The 18,751-nt window shown below is 50.1% G+C and overlaps 6 protein-coding genes across 6 annotated transcripts; 5 read left to right on the top strand and 1 right to left on the bottom strand.

Annotated features, from left to right (window-relative positions):
- Positions 1–1,494: 1,494 nt before the first annotated feature.
- On the top strand, positions 1,495–3,126 carry CTRU02_211162 (uncharacterized protein; the record flags this gene model as incomplete). Its single annotated transcript, XM_036720188.1, has 2 exons — positions 1,495–1,569; positions 1,813–3,126. 2 exons carry the CDS (start codon positions 1,495–1,497, stop codon positions 3,124–3,126), a joined length of 1,389 nt encoding a protein of 462 aa, XP_036587931.1.
- Positions 3,127–4,809: 1,683 nt separating this feature from the next.
- Positions 4,810–5,850, top strand: CTRU02_211161 (thiazole biosynthetic enzyme; the record flags this gene model as incomplete). Its single annotated transcript, XM_036720187.1, has 2 exons — positions 4,810–5,686; positions 5,756–5,850. 2 exons carry the CDS (start codon positions 4,810–4,812, stop codon positions 5,848–5,850), a joined length of 972 nt encoding a protein of 323 aa, XP_036587930.1.
- A 1,802-nt stretch (positions 5,851–7,652) lies between these two features.
- Positions 7,653–8,853, top strand: CTRU02_211160 (alcohol dehydrogenase; the record flags this gene model as incomplete). The annotated part of the gene is made up of 3 exons (XM_036720186.1): positions 7,653–7,859; positions 7,920–8,064; positions 8,120–8,853. The coding sequence occupies 3 exons, from the start codon at positions 7,653–7,655 to the stop codon at positions 8,851–8,853; spliced, it is 1,086 nt and encodes a 361-aa protein (XP_036587929.1).
- Positions 8,854–9,497: 644 nt separating this feature from the next.
- Positions 9,498–10,760, top strand: CTRU02_211159 (uncharacterized protein; the record flags this gene model as incomplete). The annotated part of the gene is made up of 1 exon (XM_036720185.1): positions 9,498–10,760. The coding sequence occupies one exon, from the start codon at positions 9,498–9,500 to the stop codon at positions 10,758–10,760; it is 1,263 nt and encodes a 420-aa protein (XP_036587928.1).
- A 1,567-nt stretch (positions 10,761–12,327) lies between these two features.
- On the bottom strand, positions 12,328–12,885 carry CTRU02_211158 (oxalate formate antiporter; the record flags this gene model as incomplete). The annotated part of the gene is made up of 1 exon (XM_036720183.1): positions 12,328–12,885. One exon carries the CDS (start codon positions 12,883–12,885, stop codon positions 12,328–12,330), a length of 558 nt encoding a protein of 185 aa, XP_036587926.1.
- Positions 12,886–15,674: 2,789 nt separating this feature from the next.
- Positions 15,675–17,696, top strand: CTRU02_211157 (uncharacterized protein; the record flags this gene model as incomplete). Its single annotated transcript, XM_036720182.1, has 1 exon — positions 15,675–17,696. The coding sequence occupies one exon, from the start codon at positions 15,675–15,677 to the stop codon at positions 17,694–17,696; it is 2,022 nt and encodes a 673-aa protein (XP_036587925.1).
- Positions 17,697–18,751: the final 1,055 nt, after the last annotated feature.

Raw genomic sequence — 18,751 nt, 5'->3', positions numbered from 1 at the left:
GCCAAGGCTGCCTAACAGGATACTCACGGCCCTTTCAGCATGACAGCTCCGACCCTGTGGCTACAACCCCAGTCTTTGCATATGGATCAGCACATTTCGCTGTAGCCTTTCCGCGCACAGATGTTGAGTCTGTCTAGTTTGGTATCAACAAGCAGACAGGCGGGGCCGTCAAGAGGAAACTCATCATGCAAGTAGGCTGACGATCTAAAACGCCATCTGAACCCCGGTGAATTTGTCTATTCTTCGCCCCATTGAGGTCTCAGCAATTTGAAGTATCAGGTCCCCCGTACTCGCTGGAGGACCGCACGCACGCCTCAGCAGAGACAAAAGAGGAAGGCCGATGCAATCGTCTCAGCTATCACAACAAAGACTAGCCCTTACAACCAGGCGAACGGCTGGGCCGTTCCCTCAGCTGTAGCAGCTTCCACTGGACAGAATTGTTCAAAAAGAATCGCCATAGATGAAGGTTCAAAGCCAGGGCCACTTCTGTGTGCTACACGCGCTAACCCAGTCTGGGGGCTGCTGCTGCAGCGGTGTTCCAGGGCCAACTTGGTACCTGGGTGCTTAACTCCACCTCAACGCATTTCGGCTTAGCTTAATGGTGCGAAACACCATTGAAGTTGTTTCAAAGCTGGATGTCACCACCAAAGACTTGGATGACAGACTCTGCTCTCCTTTTCTATTGTCTATAATTGCCCTATCGTGTTTGAGAAACTTCAGCGTTTTATACTACGTACTATAGGGCTGAGATGACAACCCCGCAGCACAGCATTGTCAAGCAATTGTGAAGACTTTTCGTCTTTAGAATCAGATCTGATGTTCTACTTGTTTATCGTTGTTTACCTGGGTTATGACTCGAAACCTCTGGCAACTTGTATAGACAACGCTAGGAAGGCCAAGACAACATCAGGCAGGTGCTTTTCAACGGCATGTTGCTCTGAAAACAGCCAAGACTGTGGCGAGGCCCATTGCCTGATATTGACTTTTCGAGCATCATAGACACGAAAAACCTTCAGGATGGCAGCTGTCTTCCAAGCTACTTGTGGATGTCTGTTTGGCCAACATTCTGCAAAGTTGCCATGCGCGTCATAGTCGACATTCTTCTGAGTTAACAACGGCCAATTACCACGTGATAGTCGGCCACCAGGATTGGTTTTCAGCCACCTGGGCCTCTTACATGTCGCTCTTCGGGTTTCTGTCACCCCGTTGTCACAGCGGGGGACGTGCGGCGAACAAAGTTGGAGTTTGCGTCAGAATGCCGTGCATCCCTGACGGTGTCAAGCACTCCCCGAGTTTCGATGTTTCGTCTACTACCTGGTAAACTAGACGAACAGCCTTAAAAGCAGGGAGAAAATCCGCCGTTTTTTGTCGTGTCGCTCTCCCGCACCCGTTGACGATAAGAAAACTATAGCATCCTGACGACTGCCGATCCAACCGAAAGGGGTGAACAAAGGACACCATTTAGCACCCACAAGCGATTGATGTACCGATAGGATGCCGAAGGGATCAAGACAGTATCATGGAAAGACGAAGAACGGGTGTCGGCAGTGCAAGAAACGCCGTGTTAAGGTGAGGATCATCCGCCTCTTAGTCAGTACACCGTAGGGCATCGTCTGCAACAATGCAGTGTAGAGCAAGACCTGCTCACACATGCTGCGCAGACTGCCGGTTCGGAGACATCCGGTGATGTTACCTCCTACATTATCTAGCTGAGGCGACCTTTATACGCGATCTTCGATAGGCCACATCGAAGGCTTAATCATTCTGTACCATCACCAAAGCCAATAATGCTGACGGAGGGGTGTGTCGTAGTGCGACTGTGTCGGTCCTGTCTGCGCCAACTGTCGTCGCCGACAAGAACACTGCAGCTACCTCGGTCTCCTGGCCGACACCCTAAACCGTGAAAACGGTGGCGACCGAGCCAATGATACTCTGGCCATGGTCCGCCGCGCCGCGACCGTCGCAGCCCATGCCTCCTCACGAGATGCTCTGAATGCCTCGCTGCCAGCCGAGAAGCTCCGCGCTGACGAGGCCGAGCTCAAACATCACTTCCTCACGCAAGCATGGTTCACCTTTTCATTGCAGACCGACCCGCGTAAGTGTGATGTGTGGTCTCGCTGGGTGCCCCAGCTAGCGTCACGTAACGTCTTCATCCACCAGAGCATGCTTTCCATTGCAGCTCTTCACCTGTGCTACCTTGAGCCACCCGAGATGAAGCGATACTACTCCATGGCCTGCCACCATGCAATCCAAGCGAGCAACTATTTCAGACTCGCAGTCCCACAAGTAACGGAAGAGAACTGGCTTGCTACATTCCTGTTTGCCATGTGTAACGGCATCTTTGGATATTACCGACCCTTTGCGGACGAGAAGGTGATGGGGCAAACCCATTCCTTTGAGCCAGCCAAGGCCCTCAATGTGATGCGGCTGACGGCAAAGTTCTCGGACACGGTAACACCGCATATATTTAAGAGCCCCATACGGAATCAACTGGCTCAAGTTGACGCGCAAGAATGGCGCGAAAGCAGTGACGTAGCTCTGCGACCGATGCTACACAAGATCGCCAAATTCATCGACTTTTTATCGCTAGGTCCCCAGACAACAGGCCTGAAAGCCGAGGATACAAAGACATATCTAGGCGCCCTCGTTGCCCTCAGGTCCTGGATAAGTTCGCTGCCCGGACGGCCACGGATATGGAAGCACTTCATCATCTGGCCGTCACTCGTATCAGAGCAATATCTCTCACTGTTGTGGTTTAAAGAGCCCGTGGCGCTCATGATATTCGTGGTCTGGTGTGAGGTCATGCTTCTGGCACCAAGGAGATGGTATCTGATTGCCTGGTACGACCGCGGACATAGTAACGCGTTAGCAGAGCTAGGCCAGCTAGCGGGTTCGCCGGCTCATAGGTTTTGGGAATCATTGGGCGACGACGGATTGACTGATTCCACGGGATCAGATTCGGAGGGCAGCGTGTCGGGCCCAGCGACGCCTTCAGACGTGAGGAGCGATGACGGCGTACGAAGGGGCGGAACGTTGCTATTATCGACGGGCGAAGAGTATGGGCACGGGGACGGGTTCGCAGCTCCGTATGAAGAAAGCACGGGAGCTGCAAAAAAGGCGCGGTAATGACCGATGTGTGTTCAGTGGCCGTCAATATTTGCCTCCAACAACTTGGCAACTTGGCCCTGCGAACTGTTGACGAACGGCACAAACACGACCGTTGTCCTCGATGGTCTTTATGATCTATACTATACGCTAGATCCACTAGCCAAGCTAGACCAGCAGATCCTCTCTCTCTCTCTCATAGCCCCCGCACTTGGAGATGGCAAACAGAACAGGTCCAGCGTATCTGAAGTTGGCTGCTTCGGCATGCCAACACATATCCATAAGCTTGCTCGCGGCTCCTCGCGTTTGCGCCGGGCGCTCCTCGGTGCGAAGTTAATACCAAATATCAATCCTAATGTTTGCGCATCAGAAGTTCTTGGGCGATAGGCACATCAATTACTTGTGACATGGTCATATTCCTGTCACGACACTGTCATTGTCATTTATGAGGGGTCGTTGGCGATAGGATTACGACTAGCACATGCCTTATTCTCACATGTGCTAATGCGTCTCTCGCATGCAAAATACCGCGCAAGCATGATCTACCAGCCAATACCAAACCGGCGCTTGGTTGGGCGTACCTAATTTACCATTCACAGATGGAGGATTCGTCACTGGTTCCATAGTTCCATATCTAAGAGGTTCATGATTCGTCGCCATGCAAAGTAAACCTCGCTGCGAGCTGTGTCATCCATGATCGTTGGCATTGCGCGATTTTGTCTACAGAAGCAGCATGAGGAACCCTATTATTCCCTCGACGTAAGTTAAGCCGCGCCAAGGGGTCCCGCCAAAGCCGGGCCATTCCGGTATGGGCTTCTGAGTGGTTCCGGACTCGGCGGCCAAGGGGCAGCATAACCCAAAACGGCAGTTCCGCGATAGGATGAGCCAACTTGATTACGGATGGTGAGTCTGAGGCTCGGCCCATGTGACATTTACGAATTATGTCTAAAGTAAATAAATGTTGGGGGAGAAGAAAAAAAAAAGGACCCCACGGCGGGGAAGGGGACCATTGCTCCGGCACCATCCAACGATTACCCCCGGCCGCTTGAGGTGCGGGTGACATCGGCTTTCGGAACAGGTCTCCACGCGGAGGCATTGGCCCCCAACCGTTGGACGACGACGACCCGCACACCCCGTGTTCGAAGCGAAGACGGGAGGATTCTTTCTCGTTTACCCTTGGGGTTGCATGGCGACATGGCCGATCACGCCCCAATCAGCAGTGCGAAGCGGACTGGTCTGAGAATTGTGCCTCCCCCTACCCCGCAAGAGATATGAGAGAGTTTTGTTATCAATTGGGTATTTAAGACGAAGGAAATCCTCTCCCTTCTGCTGTCCAGACTCAAGACTCATCAACCTGTTACAGGAAGAACAAAGACACCAGACACACGCAATCAGTAGGCCCTATCCCATGAGTTGAGAACGTATACAAGCTGACACTTTACCAGGCAAGGCTTCTCTCAAGCCAACAAAACCTAGAGTATGTAACTTCTCTCGAACATGCATGAGCCGGTGTCCGGCCCTCCGCAGACAGTCGCTGCCATCTCATGGTGAGCAGAGGCCGATGTGAGGGTTGGGCTGAGATTATACGGCCTTGAACTTGATCTGGGTAATACCAGCGAAAGGATCATGCAACCTAACACAAACAGATTATCCTCTTCGTTCCAAAGGAATAAGTGAGAAAGAAACCCTCCCAAACATACAAAAATGGCTCCTCCCGCTGCCGTCTCTCCCGTTCGTGACTTCGCCGTCACTTACTCTACCGGCAAGGCCAAGTCCGTCGCCCCTCCCTCCACCTCATCCACCCAGTCGGTGGAAGAGATGTTTGGGAAGTGGGACAGCTTCACCTTCGCTCCTATCCGGGAGAGTCAGGTTTCGCGTGCCATGACGCGTCGCTACTTCGCGGACCTCGACCACTACGCCGAGTCCGACATCGTCATCGTCGGCGCGGGTTCCTGTGGTCTGAGCACGGCGTACGTCCTCGCTAAGCAGCGTCCGGACCTTAAGATCGCCATCGTCGAGGCCGGCGTGGCTCCCGGCGGTGGTGCCTGGCTCGGAGGCCAGCTGTTCAGCGCCATGGTCATGCGCAAGCCCGCCGACGTGTTCCTCAAGGAGATTGGCGTCGACTTCGAGGACGAAGGCGACTTCGTCGTCGTCAAGCACGCCGCCCTCTTCACCAGCACCGTCCTCAGCAAGGTCCTGCAGTTCCCCAACGTCAAGCTCTTCAACGCCACCACCGTCGAAGACTTGATTACCCGGAAGGACGCCGACGGGCAGGTGAGGATCGCTGGTGTCGTGACGAACTGGACCCTCGTGAGCATGCACCACGACGACCAGTCCTGCATGGACCCCAACACCATCAACGCCCCGCTCGTCATCTCCACCACCGGCCACGACGGCCCGTTCGGCGCCTTCTCCGTCAAGAGGCTCGTCAGCATGAAGCAGATTGAGCAGCTTGGCGGCATGCGTGGTCTGGACATGCAGACTGCCGAGGACGCGATTGTGAAGGGCACCAGGGAGATTGTACCTGGTTTGATCGTCGGCGGCATGGAGCTTTCCGAGGTTGACGGTGCCAACAGAATGGGTGAGTTTTTGCTTTCCTCTCTTCAGTTTTTGTGGTATGGGTACGGCGGGTGCTAATATGCGTGTGTAGGTCCTACTTTTGGTGCCATGGCTCTTTCTGGAGTCAAGGCTGCTGAGGAGGCTCTGGCTGTCATTGATGCCCGCAAGAAGGAGAACGAGCTCTGAGTTTGTCTTTGAGTTTCGACTGCTTTAGTACGGCTTCGCGTCGCTCTTTTTCTTGCAAAGGTAAGGTTGGGAATACAAATTGATGGCGGCGCTGTGGGAGATGTTTGACTAGTTTAGTCTGAATACATTCTTTTGATGATCAATTGTTTCTGATGTCTTATTGAACGTTTGTGGGAGTTTGATGATGTGTTGGTGAACTTGATTTGTCATTAGTGACTGGCCTCGCCTGACCAGACTGAATTATGTCCAAATCAGAGGGAAAAATAGACGTTTTCTGTCCAAGTAGGTTATAGATCAGATCTTCACATCCATTCTTTTACGGTGCATTCTTGGGCGGTGATTCGATGCTTACATACCCAGTTCCGCTGCTGTCTCATTCTGGTAAACAAGTCTGACGTGGCGCTTGCCTTTGCTTTTAGAAACGGGAACTGAATGCTCCGTCTGCCTCTCTACTTTTTCCTTCGCTATATTTGAAACAACTATCGTAATTTTAGTCTTTCTAGAGCCTGGTTAATACTCAGTCTCGTTATGAGCAGATTGGAGCATCTCCCTTTTCTTCCAAATCTTTTCACGGCTGATCCTCATAACTGGGTGGTTCCAAAGACTCAGCTCATCAGTTGTTGACTAGAAGTATCTAATCGTTTTGTTATAAGTTGTTTTTTCAGATTTATGATCTTATCCCTAAAGCAGCGCCTTCATCGCGGATATTAACCCGTGGACTGTCCATACTCTCCTGCTTCATACCGAGACTAAGTCATAGCCATTTGGAAGACATCATTGGCAACAGATACTGTACTATTCTGAGTTGACAAACTTTGAAATTTACCAGGAATAGGGACGTATATCCACGCTGTGTGGACAAGTCTAGCCGAGCCATGTTTGTGACAGTTTTCCACATGTGCTCGAGTCGCTTCGACCCGTCTCCCGAACATCAGATCCTTTGACTTTTAGGCAGCTAGAGCCATAGAATATCAGGGTTCGACTTCCACCAGCCGCTTGTCGGTGTTCTTAACATATCGTAACCCCGCATCTGGTTCGAAGAATCACATTTCGAGTATCCAGTAGCTTAGTACTAGTACCTCGTCAACGCGTCACATTTCTATCCTTTGGGTAACCTAATCGCACAGTGGATCCAGGCCTGGGCCCAGAAACTCGTGATTGGCTTTCCACAACGGAGTCTACTCCTTCCCCGTGGGATCCATTTTGATTGTGGGTTAATTTGTGCAACATCGGGACTTCTATTCCAGATCGACGAATTTCTACTTCAATTGAGGCTCCTACGCCGGCAGTGACACGATATGGTCGGTAATGGTGAGGGAAACCTGGCGTCATGAGGCTTTCTGGGCAGTTCTGTTTTGGAAAAGGATTGGCATCCTAGGCGGAAAATAGCTCGTTATCAGTGGCCTATGTGAGGCCAGGCGCCAAGTGTTCGGAGCTAAGGTATAAGCTATCTCCTGGATAGCCTTAGCGCCGCTATCTCGGCAGGGACCGAACGCCTCGATAGTGGATCTGTTTTTGAGTAGGTGTGAAATTCATAGACGTCATTCATCGAGAGGCCTTTTTCGATGGACAGTGAGCAGACAGCCGAGGCCTATGCCGATAGTCTGTCGGCCGCTGGAGCTGTAAGACGGGCTTCTGATAGTAGGGGAAATTCTGAGTAAATTCAAGCGTCATCGCGAGGGGTTGCGCATATAAAAACATAAAAAAGGTACAGGCTCTCTGGACGTTTTCGTTTCCTTAGTACATGAGCATTGGTATTTCGAGATAATATCATTTAGACTACCTCCTACAAACCAATCAAGATGAGCTACCCCGAAAAGTTCCAGGGATTCTGCGTCCAAGGCCCGAAGACGTGGAACAAATTCACCAAGGAGACCCTGAATCCGAAACCGTTTGGGGATCACGACATTGACGTGCAGATCGAATGCTGCGGTGTCTGCGGATCAGACGTCCACACTGTCACCGGCGGCTGGGGTGAATACGAGGGTCCCCTGTGTGTCGGCCACGAGGTGAGTGCTAGTTAGCATCTTAGAGCAGGTGTACGGATACAATATGTTAACGCCATCAAGGTTGTTGGTAAGGCGATCGCCGTCGGCAAGAGTGTCAAGGACATCAAGGTTGGCGACAGGGTTGGCGTGGGAGCCCAGGTCTGGGCGTGCCTCAAGTGCGAGCAATGCAAGAACCAAAACGAGAACTACTGCCCTCACTTGGTTGGTAAGTTGTGTTCCTGAATGCCATTCGTATCCAGCATCTGGTTAACCCCATGTACCAGACACATACAATGCGACATACGAGGACGGCAGCCAAGCTCATGGCGGCTTCGCAAGCCACATCCGTGCTCACGAGTACTTCACCTTTAAGATCCCAGATGAGCTCAAGTCTGAAGATGCGGCGCCGCTTTTGTGTGCCGGGTTGACGACTTACTCCCCTCTAGTCCGAGGCGGAGTGGGGCCGGGTCAGTCCGTCGCTATTGTCGGCATCGGCGGCCTGGGTCACCTCGGTGTGCAGTGGGCCAAGGCGCTCGGCGCCGAAGTTTACGCCCTCACGCACTCGCCTGACAAGGCCGAAGACTGCAAGAAGTTGGGTGCCAAAGAGGTTATCGACACCAATGAGAAGGACTGGGCCAAACCATTGGCATTCAAGTTTGATTTCATGCTGAATTGTTCCGATATGACCAACGAGTTCGACTTACAGACATACCTATCAACATTGAAGGTCGGTGGGCATTTTCACATGGTGGGACTGCCGGACAAGCCGCTTCCCCAATTCCCTGCAAGCCTGTTTGCCAGCAACTCAGCCAAGATGTCGGGAAGTCACATTGGCAACCACCAAGAGATGGACGCGCTGTTGAAACTCGCAGCAGAGAAGGGCATCAAGCCGTGGGTTGAGACGATTGACATTTCCGAAGATGGTTGCAAAGAGGCGATTGAGAGGGTCAAGGACAACAAAGTCCACTACCGATTCACCTTGACCGGACATCAAAAGGCTTTTGGGACGGCATAGAATTGGATAATGAGGACCTTTGTTATGTTAATAGCTTGCTCATAAATAGTGATGGTTGATGACTTGTTTTCGTCAGACATCAATTCCTGGTAAAGTCAGCTACAACTAGTTCATCCTCCCAACCTCTGCCCCATAATTGGTGTCAGCGTACGCGTCCACCTACAACAATATTGCATGCGGTGAGAAAATAGCGAGAAATCAATAATCAATTGCAAGCTATTTGCGGAAAAAATGCAACCTCAGCAGCCTGCAGAAAATTTGAATACTGGTTCATCATTGAAATTATGTGGGTTTGTCGATTGGGGTTCATGGTGACTGGTGAGTCACTTCAATCAAAGCGGGCCTGCCAGGCAACCATTGTATCAAATCGAGTCAAAGATTACCAAGCCTTAACTCCAAGGGTGGATGCAGGATTAGTGGTCTCGGATGTTGTGTCTTAGCCAGTTGATAACCTAGGTAAATCGGAGGATTGTTTAGTCATCCTGTCGAGCTAAAGTCCTCCCTTGATACTTTTCGGCGGATAGATCAGTTCGATTAAACATCCGCCTTAAACGATATACTCCCTCTCACTTCCCTTCGTTGTCTAAACATTCCTGATCAGTACCGCAAAGTTCATTAAAGACTGCCCAAAGATATCATCCATCATGTCAGCCGAAATCCACATCATCTCTAAGAAAGACATCAGCAAGCATGAGACGGTCCCAGTTAACCTTTCTCTGCCGCCGCTTGGCCCCTCATCCATTCGAGCTCGTTCTTCGCTCATCAGTATCACGTCGAACAACCTATCTTATGCGAAGCTAGGAGACTACCTCCAGTGGTGGTCAACCTGGCCAGTCCCTCTCAACGCACCTGCCCCTTACAACAATCAGGACGAATGGGGTATCGTCCCGGCGTGGGGCTTTGGCAGGGTTCGCGAGTCCACAATCGACTCCATCCCCGCCGGTAGCTTGCTTTACGGCTGCTGGCCTACCTCAACTCACGCAGTCGACCTCAAGCTTCAATCTCACGAAGCAAAGGGTCACTTCGTCGAGGTGAGCGAGCACAGGCAGGGGCTGGGCAACATTTACAATCGGTACAACATCGTCGATGAAACTGCCAAATCAGAAGAATTCAGGGCTATTCTCGCCAATGCCTTTCCGATCTGGCATGCCGGCTATCTGATCAATCGTTTCAACTTCCCGACAGAATTCAAACCAGTCCATCCACTTGGGAGTTCTGGAGAGTGGACAGAGAAGGACGCAGATCTGAAGTCTGCCGTGGTGGTTAACCTATCTGCATCAAGCAGGACAGGAAGAAGTGTTGCGTGGAACTTTACCAGGAATCGCAAGCCGAATGTTAACGGCCCTCTTGCGTTGCTGAACGCTACTTCTTCGCCACAAACCTTGAATCATGCCCACAAGCCGGCGGTTGAAGTAAAGTCCGTCAACTACGACAATCTTGTCGATAAGGAGACAATGGACTGGATCGCAAATTTTAAGCCGAATCGTGTGGTGGTACTGGACAATGGAGGTCCTGCTGAAACTACCGAGCGATTTCGGGAACTGCTCGTGGATTCACTTCCTGCTTCGACTGCACTTACCCTAGTCATGGTAGGAAATGTGCCCAAGATTGAATCTTTGGAAGAGTTTCAGGCTTCAATGGCACTCAAAGCAAGATGGGGTCATACAGCACAGCTAAACACAACTGACGTGGCTGATGCTGCCATTGCTGCGGAAGGCGCGGATGCCTTTTGCCAGGGTGTAGAAGGTGCTTTCGAGAGAGCTGTCGCAGAAAATTACCTGGGTGATATAGGATTGGTTTGGGGTAGCGGAGTTGGCGGACAGGCTGGAATTGAGAAAGCATGGGAGAATCTTATCAAAGGAACCTTGTCGCCTACTAAGGCATGGGTATATCAACTAGAAAACTAGGGGTGCGGTGGCCTCGAGAGGTTAGCTTTCTAATCCGTCAAGATGACGTTCTGGGTTGAATATCACAAAATTAAAGGCCTTATCGGAGTCGGATACTTGGAAGTATTTACCAAGTGTTGGCCCGGATCAAAAATGTTACCTAGTCATGGTTTGATCCTTAGTGATTAGACAAGTCATTGTAGGTTAAATCAAGACTTTTCCGCAACATCGCTGTTCAGTTACGCTCCGGCGAAACATTCCTTTTCTTGCCAAATACTTTCCTTTCTCTGCACAGCCGCGTTAGTCTAAATATATTGAGCCTTGAGTCAGGAAACCTGGGGCTCGGAGGCGAGTTTCAGACGGACGTTTCAGACGAACCCTCGACTCCAATGATTACGACCAACTCTGAGGTTCAGCCCGGCTTTACCGCCAATATTAAGTCTGACTGTTCAAGAATGAGACAGCTGCTGAAGACTCCAACCCAGACACTTGGGTCTCGTCAGAGCAGCTTGAGTTGTGGTTCACGCAAGATAGGCTCCGCTTAAACTTACCGATCGCGATCAACATCACATTCAAACTTTCTCGTGGCATTTATGCCAGAACATGAGTCTATACCCTGGCGAAACATAAGCCATTGATTCCGAATAGGGAAATAACAAGGCTAGTTAATACGCGTAGCTGAAGTAATAATGTTGACCGGATGTAGTAACATTGGTAACCCGAGCAAGTGCCCGAGTAATATAAAAGTGACGCTCGTCTGCTACCTGCCTCTTGAGTACAGTCAACTTTGTCACCGCAAAAATCAATCTTCTTCAACTTCAAATTAAGGAGTCTGGTACTTCCAAATTCAATATTTTAAACTTTTTATACTTTTTGGCCACACTTTACCAAGATGAAGTTCACTATTGTTATTGCTACTTTCCTCGCCGTTACGTCAGCTGCTGTTACTCATGCTGTAAGAATATTTGCCTCATAGAAAAGGGGAATCTCTTCATTAGGCATACACAACTAACATTCGAATTCCAGCGTGACACTGCTGGAACAGAAATATTTCCTCGACAGAACGACTGCAGAAGAGCTGATGGTAGGTTTCTGGCCATTAAGCACGGAGAAGTCTAGCTTAAAAGAACTAACCCGCATTTTGTTAGAATTCTGTAATGATAACGACCCGCTGCCTCACGAATGTTGCAAAGGCTTGAAGTGCAACTTGGAAAACATCGCTGGCATTGGCCAAACCAAAGTCTGTCGGTAGACTATTATCAACCTCTCCATAACTAGGATGACAAGTTGTGATTTGATAGCAAAAAATACACATATTTACTTTTACATCAACTCATCAAATTTACACCAGTTACACATTTCTCTTCAAGATATCTCGTTGGCCAAGCAATGGCGTCGATCACTTGAGTCCTTAGCTCGAAAGGCCACAAGGAAGTTATCCGGTCTTTTTTACCACTCAGAAATACTTATTTTTCTTCCATCAACATTTTCTTGGTTCAAAGAGTGTCTCATTGTCTTTCAGGTTATAGTAAACATGACCAAACATGCTCTGTGCTTCCCACACCCCCCCACCTGTACTAAGCGCAATTTAAAATGTCAACGCATCTTTGGGAATTGGCACTAGATCACCCTTGCCCTTGAACTTCTCCGCGATGTCTGCTTGTTCAGACAGCATAAATCTATCGCTTTGGTGTCCAAACCTTGCTAGCACCCTCCAACGCGCAAAGTCACCAGGATTCCTCTTGTCACCATGCGCCGCCTGCGGGTTTTCCCAGTGCCCCCGGGAAAACGAGATGAGGGTTGAAATCTTCTGGTTTGGGATGTCATAGACCAGTGAACAGACGGTGCCCGTCTCTTCAAGCCAGTTAACCTGCCATAGCTCGCCGGGGCGGATGCACTGGTAAGTGGCAGCCTGATAGTTTACACGACCAGCCATGGGGCCGCCATGGATGGCGTAGACGATGCGGTCCTCAGAGTAGAACCACATTTCGTAGCGCCACTTCTCCGGATTACCCTGCTCATCCTCGGCGTTATAATCGTAGATGAGATGTACGTCGCGAATGTCCCTGTCGAAAGTTGAGTCTAGCGGCGTGTTGGTCTGGAAGCGGGGAAGCGGTTTCGCCGGAGCTCTATTGGAGAGAAACATGACTCGTTTATGAGTTATCGACAGCGGATCGGGTGGTTTTGTACAACGGATTTTCGAAGCCGTTCGAAGAATGATGAAGAATATATGGAGCTCTTAGATGAATGAAGTTTAATTTGAGGATGAACTAATCTATCTGAGGAGTGAGAAGTATCGTTTTATCACACGGATGTCCGTGGAGAAGGGGTTGGGAAGTGTGTTGGAAGTGGTCTGTCGTAGCGGGTCTGTGTGGTAGCAAGGTCGATTGTACGGACTATTACATCATAGGCCGAACCTTCCGACTTTGCGGAGTCATGATAACAAGAAAAGCTCCAGATCCTTCAAACCCATGACAGAAATGGGCCCTCTGACATTTGACGAACCAGGGGCTGACATATAGTCTTGGTGAAGAATGATGGACGTAAATACGGTGTCATTTGAGTACAGGCGCACACATTTAAAAACCAGTTTATTATCTCATATCCCAGCTTTGTTCCATGAATGTAGCAACCAATATGTCTAGTGGCATGTCCATACATGGCATTCGTGGAAGGTATCGCGATCATAGTAGTTGATTCTGATTGGTCGGGAGTTGTCTTGTGGAAGCGTTAAAGAATGTCTTTCATGACTTTTGCCTAGGTTTATTTTTTCCCTGTTTTGTCATACTGCTGGCCAAAGTCACTCATCAAAACCAGAAATTGATATGGCTTCAAATTCCAAGCGTAAGAGTATAATGGTAATGACATATCGATTAATATGGCAGCTGTCTATTGCGGTTCTGCCTGGCTTTGCTACCAACTTCACATGTCTTAAATGCGGCTTCATGTCCAGTAACAGCCCCCCAAAGGATACAACGCACTAAGGGTCCCCCGCATGATGCAGCATGGTGATACAGCTCTTGGCTAGCAGCGAAATCATAAATAGAGCCCTGCCACGTAGCCGAGCCTTACTAAAAACGCAGCTGCAGATGATGCCACGTGAGCTAGCCTAGGTAATAAAATCAAGTCGCTTTGACAATCTGAAGCGTGGCCAATTGCAATTTACGATGGCGGAGCGCAAAAATCACAGCGTTGATAGTCCTGAGTCAGTTTAGACCCATCTTGGAAAACCATTGACAGAATATGTTCAACGCAGGTGTTAAGCTACGTATCATCGTTCTTGACGAGTCTGAACAGACTGAGCCTTAGGCAATGATCTTTCACTATAGCGCGTTTGATGCGCAAAACATAATTTTACCCTGATTATGCGGGGTAGTCACGGTATCCTGTATAGCACCAAGTCGAGGTAGTGGGCTATGAACGGTGATAGATACCTTCCATGAGGTTGTGTCTCGGTCAACATGATGGAGCTAATACGGGCTGCCGATGATGATATCTCGACAAGCATGGACCCAATTTTTTCCATGGGACAGGCACGTTTCCAAGCTTTTCGGGGATCAAAGAGATGCCAGATCTACTCGGTTGTCCGATTGTGGAAGGTCCCCGAGGATCGACGATGAATAGCGTATTAAATGATGCTGAATAGTCGCCGAATTGTACGAAATGAGAGAAAGTGCATGAGCAGAACCCCTTTTTGAAAAAGCAACCCCGGCGGTTGACCACATAATCGGAAGCTGTTGTCTTGAACTTAAGACACAAGGCGGGACGTTCCATGCAGGTGCCCGAACTGAATGCAGCCAAGCCCTTGAAGTGCTCTTTCTGATATGCATCGCTTCATGAAGATCGTCCTTCGGAGCCCGTAGACATGCGGGGCAGAGCTTTTCTACTTACCAGGTTATTGGGTCATTCGCAGCTAAGGGCGGCATGTGAGACTGCCCAATTCCAACATGATTGCAAAGCCCAAGGAAAAGTAAAAATATGTCCCGTTCGAGAGATAGGTAAATGATTGCGATGCAGAAGGCGCGTCGCAATACGAGATAGCATCGGTCGCTCCATTGCCAAGTGCAAGCCCCTCAGCGTGTTCCGTAGCTGAAATGCAATAAATGCCCCTTTAGGTATGCATCAAATGGCTGAGATTGTGTGTGAGAAGAGTATGTCGGAAGCCACCATGGCATTTAGGATATGGGACGGCAGTAAACGAGCCTATCAAAGTGAAGGGTTGGGAAGATCAGCCGCGGGATGTCTTGTTTCCCGCAGTCCTGTGGCTGGCTAAACCGCAACCATCTGTCTAATCGCGGATACCACTTTCACAGTCCGCCGGCAATGCCGAGACTTAGGGGTTTTCACCGCGTAAAACCGTGGAGTTATGCGTGGCTTGAGCCGTCCGTCTTGGGTCCTCTTCCACCTGTGAAATTGTCTGAAATTCCGAGACAAATTGTTCAAGGGACCAGTGAGGAACAGTGCATAGCCGAGATGCTCGCAGACAAAACCTGACCGTTAACGTACTTCATGACTTTTCAATTACGTCGGCCGTTGAAATCAGCGGTAACTAACAACTCCATGCATTGGGCAGAAGGGAAGAGCTGTGGTTTTGTCCCCCCGACGTCTCCTTCGGGCGGGGAAGACCGCGCTTGTGGCATGCGACATGGCCGTTTCTGGAAATCAGCTGTTCCACAGCCAGAAGGACCCTGTTCCGGGGAAAGGCTCTGTGTACATGATGGTATTCCTGGTAATGAAGATGAGGTAGCAATCTCGGGTTTGGCTTGAAAAAGCATTGGGTGCATGACGGGTCAGCCTATATAGTGAGGTTCATGCCCCTGATGATTTTACCTTCGTCCTCACTCTTCCCTTCATCAACCCAGTCAGATTCACTTCTGAACTCTACACGAGTCTTAATACCTGATCTCTCTTTTCTATTGACTATACTTCGACAATATGGCGACCTACGATACCCACCTGAACGGCATTTACATGCCTCTCAGCAAAGAGGCCGTCCACTCCCATATGACAGATGGCAATGACGCAGATCTGTCTACATCACCCGACACCCATAACCACTCAATTGAAATGGGCCGTACCAGGCGTATGCCCCGATCCAGCGAGATTCTATCCCGGGATGGCAGCCCTACTGGATCCACAAGATCTTACAGCAACGGTCACAGCCACGGCCACAGCCTGAGTACGCGCCGTCGGATCAGTCGAAGCCGCGCATCATCATGGGGTACAAGTTACCAACGACACCATAGTTCCGAAGTGAGCAAGGAACTTACGGCTCAGGCCGAGGGTGAGTTCTTTGCTCTCACGGAGCTTATGGCCAGCATGTCCCGACGTAGCGGCTCTTTGAGAGAAGTCTGGAACAAAATCATTGCCGAGCGCGAGTCCTGCTACGCTGAGATGGACAGAATGCATGAACGCATTGAAGAGTTCTCCGAGATCATTGAGATTAAGGAGAAGGAGCACAGCCATAACCACCATGAGCATGAGGAGCGCCAGCAGGAAATACTCAAGATCCGTCTCCAGCTCAAGGCAGCCTCCAATAGCACCGCCGAGTTCAAGACGAAACTCGCAGAGAGAGACGCTGAGTGCCGAAACCTCCTGCATGAGATTGCCCAGACCAAAGACAGTCTCACACACGTCAGAAAAGAGCATGAGGAGATGAAGAAAACTACTGAGCACCAGAGACAAACGTTGATGGCTACTGAGACCGCCCGTGTCGACCTCGAAGACAGGTTCGGCAAGCTCCGCGTTGATCGTGACAACTTGGACCTGAAGTACACAGAGCTGCTTTCACGTCACGAGGAACTCAACAGCAAGTTTGACACACAGCACAAAGAACTCGTGCACTTCAAGCAGATTAACACAGTGCTGAAGAAGGAGAAGCACGAGTGGCTCCACAGAGAGGGCGAATTCGAAGAGCAGCTGCGCAAGTACGACCACAAGCATGATGAGGTCAAGCGCAAGCTCAAGGATCTGGAAGAGCGCTACGAAAAGAAGCAGCTCGAAGTCAAGGAGCTACAGGAGACCATCCCCAAGGTCGAGCAGCGTGTAACCAAGGTGAAGCACGAGAAGACAGAGCTTGAGCAGCACATTGAGAAGCTGAAGCGAGACATCATCAAGGAGCACGGCAAGTGGGAAGAGGCCGAGGACCGTTGCGGCAAGTGGAAGCTCAAGTGGGAGCACTCCGAGCGTGAGATTGCTTCTGCCCGCGAAGACATCGTTCGCATTGAGCTTAGTCACACTGAGCTCCGCGACACCATCTCCAAGAAGACCGAAGAGCTCCGTCTTCTCCTCCTCGAGAAGAAGCGTCTTGAGGAGGAGAGCAGCCGCAACTGCGGCCGCGCCGATGAGAACCATCGCCAGCTCCTTATCGTGCAGGAGTCGCTCAACCACACTGAATCATCTCTCATCAAGTCACAGGAGGAAGTCCACTCCAAAATTGAGCGCATTGAAAAGCTCGAACTGGACTACAACACCGCAAAGACCAGAGCCAAGGACTTTGAGATCGAGATACAGACCCACAAGTCCCTTATCGCCACCCTCAAGCTTGAGGTCGACAACCTCACCACCGAGTGCACTTCCCTCAAGCACAAGTGCCGCGACTGGGAGGGAAGATATGAGGAGGTCTGCGAGAGCGTCACCGAGTACGAGGACGGCAGCTCCGGGTTCGAGTTCGAGATTTCCAGCATGCGAACCATGCTCCGCGAAGCAAGAGAGCATAAGGAGAAGGCTATTAGCGCACGCAACGCGGCCGATCGCGAGCGTGATGAAGCTATTGCCAAGTACGAGGAGAAGTGCCGCGAGATGGAGAGGCTGGAGGAGAGGATGACCCAGCACATGCACGAACAGCAGACCCGTCGTGCTAGCAGCGGAAAGACGGTTGTTCGACACTTTTCCAAAAGCGGTCACAGCCACATGACGAACGCCAGCGAGTTTGGAACTGTTGATGCTCACTGTTGAGAGGTGTAATTCCAGCGGACCATAATGTTTTCATGTTGTTGCTTATATGTACCTTCTAATGATTCCAGAGTTAGCCTGTTTATTTCATTTGTCAGTAATATTCAAAATTCATTGAAGCATATATTAAATAGTTTGACAATCAATTGGATTATCATTTTCACAATTTGCCGATTCTGAATTTTATCGTGAAAGGCGATCTCCGCTGCATCAACTAGCATGTGTCGCTGTAAATGGCTAAATGTGTTCAGGCTCGCACTGAATAGTAAGAGGATCGCCCTATAAGTTCAAACGACACTGCACAGTTTACATTTGCACACGATTTATACCCGGCTGGGGGTAGAGATGGGCCTGTAAATCTAGGTCTCTTACACTGACCTGCAGGGGAAGGAATGTTGTGCCTGGCATAATAGATAAACATCTTTGGTTGTGGTTGAGCGGTAGCTACCAGTGGCTTTCAGTGGGAGGGGCTCTATGACAGAAGCAACCGTTGCGCTGTAGCGGCCCCTTACTCCCCTTGTAGCCCCATACTAATTCGCGGATCTCCTTGGTTTTAAACAATGCCAACCTTCGCCCGACCTTAGCCATGAAGTTTACACGAAACTACTCGCTGCAACCGCAACAAATCAAGGGTGACGTTGCAACCAATGCATACAATCTCATATCTAGCGATTCCAAGGATATCAGATTTCCCTACCAATATCCGAAATCGTGAAACTGACAGCACCAGGTTATAAAGGAGCCCGCGTATACGACCTGGGTGATTTGATTGGAGGAGGCCTTCACGAAGATCAGCAAGCTTCATAGCGACCGTTCAATCAGATTATCCCCTCCAGATAGGAAACTCATCCTTCGTGGCTGTGAAGGACCCAATGGCAAGGTCGTATTGCTCTGGAACCAACCATGGCACACAACGTTCTGGAACCCCTTTGTCTGCATCAAGGTTAAATAACACGAACGATGACGATGCGCAGAGCTATTTAGCTATGGCCGCCACCTCTCCTGACTAGACATTGCTCTCCAAAAACCATAGACTCCTTTGTCCGAACTTCGGCGGT

Source organism: Colletotrichum truncatum (assembly GCF_014235925.2).
Source record: "Colletotrichum truncatum strain CMES1059 chromosome Unknown Contig_0007, whole genome shotgun sequence".
Classification (NCBI taxonomy): domain Eukaryota; kingdom Fungi; phylum Ascomycota; class Sordariomycetes; order Glomerellales; family Glomerellaceae; genus Colletotrichum; species Colletotrichum truncatum.
Note: the sequence above shows the minus strand (reverse complement) of the source record. Positions and strands in the feature narration are given on the sequence as shown.